Source organism: Rhinoraja longicauda, chromosome 18, assembly GCF_053455715.1.
Source record: "Rhinoraja longicauda isolate Sanriku21f chromosome 18, sRhiLon1.1, whole genome shotgun sequence".
In the NCBI taxonomy this organism is placed as follows: domain Eukaryota; kingdom Metazoa; phylum Chordata; class Chondrichthyes; order Rajiformes; family Arhynchobatidae; genus Rhinoraja; species Rhinoraja longicauda.
Window position 1 is genome coordinate 14,590,765 of NC_135970.1, and position 12,104 is coordinate 14,602,868.

The following is a 12,104-nucleotide window of genomic DNA, read 5'->3' on the forward strand; positions in this document are numbered from 1 at the left end:
ATAACAAGTCACCAGCTGTAATCTCAGGAAGTCACGAAAAATAATGTAATCAGGTTTTTTCCACCTGAATGGCTGTAGCTCCATCTTGTGGCCACCATGTATAGAGCAATTCTCTCAATGTTACAAATCAACCAACGCTGATGGAACTAGACAGGTTTTACAGTTGGTCATGTATTTCACTGCAGTGCTGTGGGTAGGTTGTTAGTCTATGCTTTTACATAGGTGGGTAGCCACCTTTTCAAAAGCTTCACTATTAAGAACCTCCACCAGCTTGCCTGTCCTTTTATCAATGGTATCTGTTCTACCAGAAAGCAGAATTTGCATTCACACGGGAAGTACATGTTCAGACTGAAAGGTCCCGAACCAAAATGTCATCTGTTCAGTTGCCTCCAGAAATCTTTTCTGACCCACCAAGGTCTTCCAGCAGTTTATTTCTTAATCAAGTCTCCAGCAGTTTCTTGTGTCTTGTATTCATGTGTTCAGATAGCTAACCAAACACAACTTATGACTGAAACTAACCAGAGATCCAATTTCTTGCCTTCAAGCTTTGTCACTATATTGGTGTATTTTTTCTGAAAATGTCGTGGCAGTTCTCCGCCAGCTCTAAACATAAAAACTGCCTTTGGCACCAGTACACACCACGACACAAACACAGGTAAACGTCCATTAAAACTGTTTATTTTTAGATTTTTTTTTCTATTTAATCAAAGAGACCAAAGCCCATGTCATCATCTGATTCTTCAGACTCTTCCTTCTTTTCCTCTTTCTTCTCTTCAGTTGCTAAAAAGACAGTTAAGACAAAGATCATCAACACCATAATACTAAATTATCCAAAATCCATAAGATTTAACATTTTGGGAACTAACCGCAGGTGGAACACCAAAATTGAGCTGCAAATGTACAGTATCAGCCTGCACGCTACATGGCCCAGATATTAATGGTTGATACCTCACCTAACTCACCAATTTGTTATTAGTAACGCTGAAAGTTATCCAGCAGAGAAACAGGGACCCTCCATGCTGTGTTTTGACATTTTGAAAAATCAGTGCTTTTATGTGCACCATGAAAATTGACATTTTAGCAATAAATTGAAAGTCTTTTAGGACATTAGCATAACAAAGTCAAACGTGGTTAAGATCTCAAAGCCAAAACCAGACAAATAAAATTCCCCAGATCAAACCCTTTCAATGTTGCTATAAGAATTCTATCATTTTAGAACCAAAGACACTCAGAACCTTCCCACCCCACTCCATATTCAGAAAGCACAACTAAATCAACGTTCCCATCACGAGAATTCATGGAATCCAGAGCCTTTTGCAGCAATCAATTAATATTTTTAGGGGTGTCAGGGATTTTGGGGCGAAGGCAGGAGAATGGGGTCAAGAGGGAAAGATAGATCAGCCACGAATGAATGGCCTAATTCTGCTCATAACTTATGAGATTTAGTCCAGTGCAACATGCATACTGTTCCTGGTCAGATTTGCAGCCTTGCTGTAAATCAACAAGTGCATCAAGTTATAGACTTAACTTGTATTGTCCCACAGCACTTCCTTAAAGTGAATGGATGGAAATTGAAAGCGGGTAAATAAAAGACAGCACTCACCAGCAGCAGCAGCTACAACCGGGGCAGCAGCACCTGCAGTACTGACAGCAACCGCACCTCCAGACGGGACACTTGCAAGCTTGGCATTGCCTAAACAAGACAACTGGTCAATTAATCTCTTCTTTACACCCTCCCCCCCATGAATATGAAAGTCTATCATGGTTTAGTCAACCAGTTTAACGATACAAAGATAATGTAGGCGTAATCCTGCACTTAAAATCCACCCTTTCAATCTACAGGATTCATCCAGGTATGGTAGGCTGATGTGGGTGCCTATCTTCCATTGCAATCCTTTGCCCAGGTTGCTTCACACAAACAACTAAATGTATGGCAGCCTGACTATTGAGGAAACTACAAATTTCAGATTCATAAAGGTTCCAAGATTTTCCAACCATGGATGTGAATCTAAGTTTAGAAATGTTAGCTCCCTCCAACCTCTTGAAAATGAGCAACACTGTGGCCGCACTCCAAACCAGCCTTCATCAACTTCAACAGAACCAGGATATAAATTCCAAGGCCTTGCTAATCTTGCCGGTAGTCTTGAACATTTACCAAATCTTTCTGGGTTGCTCCTTTGCAGTAACTCAACTTAAAAAAAGTAAATTCTGCAAAATGTTTATTTAACTCCCAATACACCATCATTTAAGAATTACTAAGTATATAGTAAAGCATATAAATATGCCTGCTGTTTAGACTGTTAGACTGCAAGCTAAGAACATTTGACTTAAGGTGGATAACTGCAGGTCGTCAGTTTTCTCTCTGCCTAGAAGGGCAAAAGGCCACATTTGAACACCTACTGCAAGTGAAGCTACTTTGGAGGCAGCAGATTTAATGTTAGAAAAATTACCAGGACTACCTCTGTCTTCTTAGGTGAATGGCAAAGATCTCATGACAAGGTATGAAGAGACATCTCAGTACTCTGGCCAACATTCCTCTCTCCACCCACACTACCCAAGACCAATTAGGTCACTGCTCTTCCTGGCAAATTGAAAAGATGGCAGATTACAACAGTAACCAACCTTTTAAAAAGTACTTCATTTTGATACGCTTTGGATGTGAAAGGATGATAAAATGAATCTTTCTCACAAATAACCCATAAATAAATGACCAACTGTAACCACTGGTTAAATTTAGGAAAATGAACTGTTAGAAGCAGCAATAAAGGTACACAGAACCACACCTTTACCACCCAATCACTCAAACAATTATAACATTCAAGTGGCGTCCTTAAAATACTTCCCTTAATGTACCATTGAGAAGACTCAGATTTTTGAAAGGCACTTTGGCTGGGAAAAAATGCCAACCAAGAGACCAGAATCCCCTTGATCCTCCTTGAATGTGATATTTTGCCATCCACACAGGACAAGTGGGGCCTTGGTTTAACATCTTTTCCAAAAGACAGTGCCTTCAACAATACAATTTCCAGGCACTGGAGTGGAGGTTCAATAGGGATTGCGGTTCCCCATGCAGCAACTTGGAGCAAAAATTGTGAACACAAAGCCATGGTTGAGTTTCATTCAAGCTTGTTCACTTAGTTTAATTGGCAAGCCTATTACATCTTGTTGCATACAACCCATGTGGAAGTGTATAATAAACTCTTGAAAAGGTGCACATTTCCACTGCAAGTTTGGTATCAACTTAGTCAACTACTTTGGGTGACCGCTGTCACTAGAACTTAAGGAATGGAAATACACTCCATTCCTTTCGTGCATTCCAACAAGAAATAAAACATAACAAGTAACGCAATTAATTGACGTGAAGACAAAAGTATGCCCCTTACAATCAGAGACAGGTGAATTTATAACAGGAAACAAGGAAATGGCAGAACAGTTAAAGAGTACTTTGGTTCTGTCTTCGCTAAGGAAGACAACAATCTCCCAAAAATACTAGGGGACAGAGGATCTAGTGGGAGGGAGGAACTGAAGGAAATCCACATTAGTCAGGAAATTGTGTTAGGTAAACTGTTGGGACTGAAGACAGATAAATCCCAGGGCCTGATGGTCAGCCTCCCAGAGTACTGAAGGAAGTGGCCCTAGAAATCATGCATGCATTTGTGATCATTTTCCAATGTTCTATAGACTCTGGATCAGTTCATGTGGACTGGAGGGTAGCTAATGTAACTCCACTTTTTAAGAAGAGGGAGAGAGAAAACAGGGAATTATAGACCAAATAGCCTTACATCGGTAGGATGTAACAAGCAGAATGGATAAGGGAGAGCCAGTGGATGTGGTGTATCTGGACTGTCAAAAAGTCTTTGACGAGGTCCCACACAAGAGATTAGTGTGCAAAATTAGAGCACATGGAATTGGGGGTAGGGTATTGACATGGATAGAGAACTGGTTGGAAGACAGGAAGCAAAGAGAAGGAATTAACGGGTCCATTTCAGAATGGCAGGCAGTGACTAGTGGGTTGCCACAAGGCTCGGTGCTGGGACCCGTTATTTACAATATATATTAAAGATTTAGATGAGGGAATTAAATGTAACATCCCCAAGTTTGCGGATGACACAAAGCTGGGCGGCAGTGTGAGCTGCGAGGAGGATACTATGAGGCTGCAGGGTGACTTGGATAGATTGGGCGAGTGGGCAGATGCAGTATAATGTGGATAAATGAGAGGTTATCCACATGAACAGGCAGATTGTTATCCAATTCACTGGATGTTTTCAAGAGTTAGATTTACCTCTTCGGGGTAAAGGAATCAAGGGATATGGGGAAAAAGCAAGAATGGGGTACTGATTTTAGATGATCATCCATGATCATATTTAATGGCGTGCTGGCTCGAAGGGCCGAATGGTCTACTCCTGCACCTATTTTTCTATGTTTCTACAATGATTCAACTTTTGCCTACTTTTATATATGGTTAATGACTTTTGCAGTCCCTCTACATAAATTAAAATAGATCCCTGGTAACATTCTAAAAAGATCTGCTCTGTATCAACTCTAAAGCATTCATATTCTTCCTGGCTGTTATATAAAACTGGCTGACATTCCGACAGGGGAATACCTAGGCTTTTAAAAAATAAAATAGAAGTGGCCTAACATACTTTGCACTCAAAAACAAGCTCATCTTTCATGATTGCTTTCAATCTACAGATTTTTAGTTTAGTTTAGATACAGAACGGAAACAGGCCCTTCGGCCCACTGGGTCCGCACTGACCAGCGATCCCAGCACATTAACACTATCCTACACACACTAGGAACAATTTTTACATTTACCAAGCCACTTAACCTACAAACCTATGCATCTTTGGAGTGTGGAGAAAACCCACATAGGTCACAGGGAGAACAACAAACTCCATACAGACAGCACCCATAGTCGGGATTGAACCCGGGTCTCCGGCGCTGCAAGCACTGCAAGGCAGCAACTCTCCCACTGCCCCACCAACGTGCTCAATAAACAGAACCAATATGCTTTAGTGCATCTTTGAAACCATGTAATTCTCCATCATTGTTTAAATGCATAACTACATGGTTTTAAAATATACCTGCCATTTCATGTCTCAATTTTGCAATAAAACCCTGTTTACACTCTTCATGTTGAGCCAAATGCAATCCTTACAATTGCATTTTGTACACACAATGTAACCATGCTCACCCATGTCCAAGTTTTTAACCTAGATCCCAGGTAGCATTTAAGAACAGTTTCAAAAGGTAGAACAATATTGCTGCCTATTGTTTGACTGGAATGAAACACGACCCTGAGGGGCTTAACAGGGTGAATGTGATGAGGAAGGTTTCTCAATTTCCATTGAGGAATCGAGAACTAGGAAGTTACTGCTTAAAAGGGTCAACACATGGCTTGAATTTTTCTCTCAGATGCTTCAGAACACTACCTCAATCGAAGCAAAACCCATGAGTTGGTAGAGAGACACGCGAGAATGGCTTACCGTAGGAATGCAAAATTAAGGCTACAAATGGATCCGTCACAATCTCAATCAGTGGCAGAGACGATCAGTGGCCAAATGGTGTACTCGACCATTTCAAATTTGATTTGGTAGATTTGGAGCATTGTGGCAGGGAGACAAACAGTCTTATCTGGGAGGGATGGAGATTACAACACAGAGCAACAGGGAAACCTGCCCCACCTTTAATAGGCTGAGATTTCTTGTAAATGTAGCATATAATGAAAATCGCAGTTGATATTCTAACCTGAAAATGGCATTAACAGTCACTCACAATTTTTGGACCACTTTTTTTTACTGGTTCCACAAGGATTTTCTGCATAGATTCATAACTGAAAAGTGAACCTGATCTGCACCACACCCCCAACCCAGTTGATTCAGACAGTCATGGAGCCAATGCTTAAAGTGCTACTCACCAGCAGTGATGACATCGTCCACATTCTTGCCTTTCAGCTCACTGATCACCTGAAATTCAATTTAAAAGCATTACTTAAGGAAATTAAGAATTCAGACAAACACCGAATAAAGTGTGCACAGGTAGGCACGATACCTTATTCAGTCGCTCATCATCAGCTTCAATCCCAACGCTGCCAAGAATCTTCTTAATGTCCTTTGAAGCTGGGGCCTCATTGCCGCCCAACACAGCGAGGAGGTAAGCTGCGACGTAACGCATCCTGAAAGAGGAAGAGGTTGAGCCAAAGTTCAATCTTTTGGATGCAAATTTTATCTGCTACAATTCCAACCTCATTATGTTACAAAGGCCATAAATGTATGTGACATAAATGACAGTGGTATGGACGTTTTGGGTCGAGACCCTTCTTCAGACTGATGTCAGGGGGGGCGGGACAAAGGAGGGATATAGGTGGAGACATGAGGGAGAGGGAGATCTGGGAAGGGGGAGGGGAAGAGAGGGACAGAGGAACTGTCTAAAGTTGGAGAAGTCAATGCCACCTGCCCTCAACTTTGACAGGGCGTATGTAGACTCGATTTCCCTTGACCCAAAACATCATCGACTTTGGAGATTCTGCCCATCCCGTTGAGTTACACCAGCATCTTCATCTAGGGGGATAGAGAATCTTTGAAATTCACGAATCAATAGGATTAAGGATGCTCAGTCATTGAGTATATTCATGTAAATGGCAAAAACGGGGGGCTTTTTCCTTGTTGGCTGCCAGCGACTAGTGGAGTTCCGCAGGGGTCGATGCTCTTCACATTGTACATTAAATTACTTGGATGAGGCGATTGAAGGTTTTGTGGCCAAGTTTGCAGATGATACAAAAATTGGTGGAGGGGCAGGTAGTGTAGAGAAAGCAGGGACTCTGCAGAAGGACTTGGACAGGTTGGGAGAGTGGGCAGATGGAATAATAGTGTAGCAAAGTTTGGAGTCATGTATTTTGGTAGTAGGAATAAACTATTTTCTAAATGGGGAGAGAATCCAGAAATCAGAGGTGCAAAGGGACTTAGGAGGACTGGTGCAGGATTCCCAAAAAGTAAATTTGCACGTCGAATCGTTAGTAAGGCAAACGCAATACTAGCATTTATTACAAGAGGGCTAGAATACAAAACCACTTTTCAAAAAGTCACTTGCAACTTAATGGTCTGAACATTTAATTTTTGGCAACTAACCCAACCCCCCCCCCCTCTCTCTCTTTCCCTGTGCTCCATTTGGATTGATGTTCATTACTCCCCTAACCCCTATTCTTTCCACCCGTTTCACAATTCACTGTGGCGGCCGGTCGAGCTTGCGGCCTACGGATCGGCGCCGCCACCCTCCCCGTTGTTGCAGCGCTGAGTCGGTGGCGACCGGTAGCAATGAGGGTGGATTATTTTTATTGATCTTATTGCTGGACAGTGGGTGACATTTCATTTCACTGCACATCTTGTATGTGTATGTGACAAATAAACTTGACTTGACGGCCCGGCAGCCGCCGCACATGTCTGTCTGCCCGCCCGCCCGCCCGGGGGAGGGAGCCACAGGGGCGCAGCGGCAGAGTTGTTGCCTCACAGCGCCAGAGTCAGAGCCGGGTGGAGTGTGCGGGGATGGCTGGTCGGCGTGGACTCGGCGAGCGAAGCAAGGGTCTGGGTCTCTAAACTAAACCCTCCACAAACCCGCCGTCAGCGCGGGGGGACAAGTGGCCTCCTGCTGAAGCACCCACAGCAACGAGGCGACGCCACTCGGCCCCGGTCCCCCGCCTAGTGACCAGGCCCCGGCCCCCCGCCTAGTGACCAGGCCCCGGCCGTAGGCCTCAGGCTCCCCCCTCCCCCCCAACAAAGTTGCTGCCGGTGCAACGTGGGCACCCCGGGGAGGGAGGAGTCTGGGGCGCCGGCAAGCCGGGGCGGAGTGCGGGCGGTGGGACTTACTCGGAGCCGCTGGAGAGGAGGAGGAGGAGGAGAGTCCGGGTCCGCGCTCTGTCGCCACACACACGCACGCGCTCCGCTCCAACCGCCGGAAAGAAAGGGCCGCGGCCTCACCCCTGCACATAAAGAGCATGCGCCGCGACCCGCCCCGTCCCGCCCGCACCCCATTGGTCAGCCCCGGACTCCGACCGCATCCCATTGGCCAACCCCGGACTCCGACCGCGCCCCATTGGCCAACCCCGGACCCCGCTCGCACCCCATTGGCCAGCCCCGAGCACCGCTCGCACCCCATTGGCCAATCCCGGACTCCGACCGCATCCCATTGGCCAGCCCCGGACCCCGCCCGCACCCCATTGGCCAACCTCGGATCCTGCTCGCATCCCATTGGCCAACCCTGGACCCTGCTCGCACCCCATTGGCCAACCCCGGACCCCGCTCGCACCCCATTGGCCAGCCCCGGATCCCGCTCGCACTACATTGGCCAACCCCGGACCCCGCTCGCAATCCATTGGCCAACCCCGGGCACAGCTCGCACTCCATTGGCCAGCCGCGGTTGCTGCTCGCACCGCATTGGCCAGCCCCGGACTCCACCCGCACCCCATTGACCAACCCCGGACCCCACCCGCGCCCCATTGGCCACCCGTCCGGCCAATCACACGGCCGCATCCTCATCCGCCCCCCCATTGGCTGGAAGTTTGGAGGCCACTTTGATCCGGTGTTTGCTCCAGAGTTTAGTTGGTGACAAGGGATCAAGAGTCAAGATTGTCTTATTGTCATAAGTCCCATGCTGAACAATGAGATTCTTACCTGGAGCAGCACAACAGAATGTGTAAACATAGTACACTGTACACAATATAATAAACGAGAAAAAAAGTTCTGTGTGTATGCGGTTGAAAAAGGGTCTCGACCCGGAACGTCACCCATTCCTTCTTTCCAGGGATATTGCCTGTCCTGCTGAGTTACTCCAGCATTTTGTGTATCCTCGCACATACATATACACACGTTTAATTCTCAATGCATTTAATTTCTGAAATTAAAAAAAGGATTTTTCTGCACAGTGAAGCTGTCATCATGTAAAGACGTACTCTGAACTCAGAAATTTTTAAGCCTTTCTTGTTTGATTATAATAGACACATTATTTTCTAAGAGCCTTTAGAAACTAAACCACTGCAATCTCTTTTAACATTGCCATCATCAGTCACCAGTGGAAGAGTCTAGGACCAAGGACATAGCCTCAGATAAAAGGACATACCTTTAGAAAGGAGATGAGGAGGAATTTCTTTAGAAATTCCACCCTCTGTGGTGAATCTGTGGAATTAATTGGCACCAACAGCTATGGAGGCCAAGTCATTGGGTGCTTTTTAAGGCAAAGATTGTCAGATTCTTGATTAGCAAGGTTGTCAGGAGTTATAGGGAGAAGTCAGGAGAATGGGGTTGAGAGAGAAAGAGATCAGTCATGGTTGAATGGCAGAGTAGACGCGATGGCCTAATTGTGCTTCTGTGTTCTTCTGTTTCAGTGCGTATGGGAAGATCAGAGAAAACTTCAACGGCATAATAATAATAACAGCATCAGTCTGAAGAAGGCACCCAACCCGAAGAGTCGACTGCCCATTCGTTCCACAGATGCTACCTGACCCACTGAGTTCCTCCAGCAGTTTAGTTTAGTTTAGAGATACAGCATAGAAACAGGCCCTACCGCCCAGCGAGTCCATGCCAATCATTGATGACCCACACAGTAGTTCCATGCTATCCCATTTTTGCACCCTACACACTGATTTCCAGAGGCTAATTTATCCTATAAACCTGCATGTCTTCGGAATGTGGGAAACCCTTGCAGTCACAGGGTGAATGTGAATAAAATCCGCACAGATAGCACCCGAGGTCAGGATCAAACCTGGCTTCTGGCACTGTGAGGCAGAAGCTCTACCAGCTGCACCACATTGTCATCACAAGACATTGCAAAGACATCCGGAGGCTACAGTGCATCGTTCGATCAGCCGAGAAGGTTGTTGGCAGCAACCTTCCTCCCATTGACGAACTGTTTACTGCAAGGGCCAAGAAGCGAGCGGGTAAGATCATCTCTGACCCCTCTCACCCTGGCCACAAACTCTTTGAAGCACTTCCCTCTGGAAGGCGACTCCGGACTGTCAAAGCCGCCACAGCCAGACATAAAAACAGCTTTTTCCCTCGAGCAGTAGCTCTACTCAACAACCAAAGTCTGTAGCCTCCTTTTGCCTCCTTTTGCTCTGGTATTTTATTTCATTCTTCACATGTGTAAATTATAATGTTTTATTCTTAATTGTTTACTGTATGTCATGTTGTTACTTGCGAGCAAAGCACCAAGGCAAATTCCTTTGAATAAAATCCGCACAGATAGCACCCGAGGTCAATTCAATTCAATTCAATTCAATCATATTTAATATTCCTATTTCAGTGCAGTTGGGAAGATCAGTGAAAATTTAATTTGCAATTACCCAGCAATAATAACAATAAATCAGTCTGATGAAGGACCCCAACCCTGCCCATTCCTTCTACAGATGCTGCCTGACTTATTGTGTTCTTTCAACACCACTTAACTTAGCCTAGCGATACAGTGTGATATTGCTAACTTAGAAACCATTTGTAATATTATAGCAATGTTATAATTTAAAATTATAATTTGTATGGGCAGCATAGTGGTGCACATGGTAGAGCTACTGCTTCACAGCACCAGATTTGATCCTTTTCTTACCCATGTTTGATCCTGTTCTTGGGTGCTGTTTGTGAGGAGTTTGTATGTTCTCCCTGTGACCGTGTGGGTTTCCTCCGGCTGCTCCGGTTTCCTCGCATAATCCAAAGACCTGCGGATTTGTAGGTTAATTGCCACCTGTAAATTGCCCCTGTTGTGTAGGGAGTGGATGAGAATGTGCGGTAGCATAGAACTAGTGTGAATGGATGAACGACGGTCAGCGTGGACTCGCTGGTCCGAAGGACCTGTTTCCATGCTGTATCTCTAAACAAAAAACAAACAAAAATTGGTATTTTTGGAAAGACACAACATGTTGGAGTAACTCAGCACCTGGATATTTGTGGATATTGGTAGACACGGTCATGTATGCACCAAGAGGAATATTAGTCCAGGAAATTCACAGTAAGTTTAAAAAAGTTTATTTGCGCAGTGAAGTAAAATTATGCATGCGTGTGTGTGCGTATGTGCATGCATGTGTGTGTGCATGTGTGTGTGTGTGCACGCGTATGTGCATGTGTGTATGTGCATGCATGTGTGTGTGCGTGTATGTGTGTGTGCATGCGTGTGTGCGTGCATGTGTGTGTGCATGCATGTGTGTGTGTGCATGTGTCTATTTACGTGTAGTTTAAGCGAGTTGAACGAGACAGGTCATTCCCAATCAGTAATGGATTTCAATGCTAAAACAAAATCAGATCTTCAGTTTAAATGATCGTTTCGCAGCTGAAGAATGCCAGCGGGTTGTTTGCAAAGCCAGTGGCGCGGAAACTTCAGCTTGATCTGAAGCATCGCCATCTGTCACCGTGTCTGAGAAACACCCAGTCGCCGGGCTCAGGTGCAGAGCGCTATTTACATGGTTCGCACCTGAAGCAGTTTTGTTTTAATTTGGAAAAAAATGAAAGACAAAAACAGTGAATGGTTTTGCGTGTGTTCGTGGCATCGTCCGGCCTGTGCATTCCTGGGGATGTCGGGCCGATACATTTGAAGTATGAGTACATTCCACAGACAAGGCACCTTTGTAGTCCCTTTTGAAGGACACAAACTTTTGAGTGTGTGGGAGGCGTCTGTCACTGTGAGTGCATGCGACTGAGTGAGTGGTCGAGTAAATAACGAACCCGGTGGGTGACCCTTTGCAACGTCGAAGGAAAAAGACTTCGACAGGAAATGTTTTGAACCAAGAAATGTGGCGAAGTTTCAACAACCTTAACTCTGGATAGTGTTAATTGCAAACCATGGGATGCGGCAACTGATAAACGCCATTGAGCGGGAATAATCTCCCCGAGGGCGGTTTAAAACAAAAACTGGGCGAGAGAGCAGAGTAGTCTCTTCCTGCAAAAAAGCGGTGACTCAAACCTAACCATCCGGGCCGCCTTAAACTCGTGGAAAACTTTTATTTCAAGCTTCCCAGTTCCCCCTGCACCCGGCGCGCTGTGCATGAGTAAGTTTCATTTCTGTACAGTGCTGACATGTGATCAGGAACAGATTCTTTTTTTCTACTTTAATTTTTTGTTGTTTCC

General features: G+C 45.2%; 1 protein-coding gene across 1 annotated transcript; it reads right to left on the reverse strand.

Annotated features, from left to right (window-relative positions):
* Positions 1–658: 658 nt before the first annotated feature.
* Positions 659–7,995, reverse strand: LOC144602070 (large ribosomal subunit protein P2-like). Its single transcript, XM_078414757.1, is given in 6 exon segments — positions 659–780; positions 1,604–1,693; positions 5,921–5,969; positions 6,055–6,178; positions 7,866–7,930; positions 7,933–7,995. Coding segments are annotated over 6 exon segments (471 nt in total). The 3' UTR covers positions 659–700.
* Between the last annotated feature and the right edge of the window lie 4,109 nt (positions 7,996–12,104).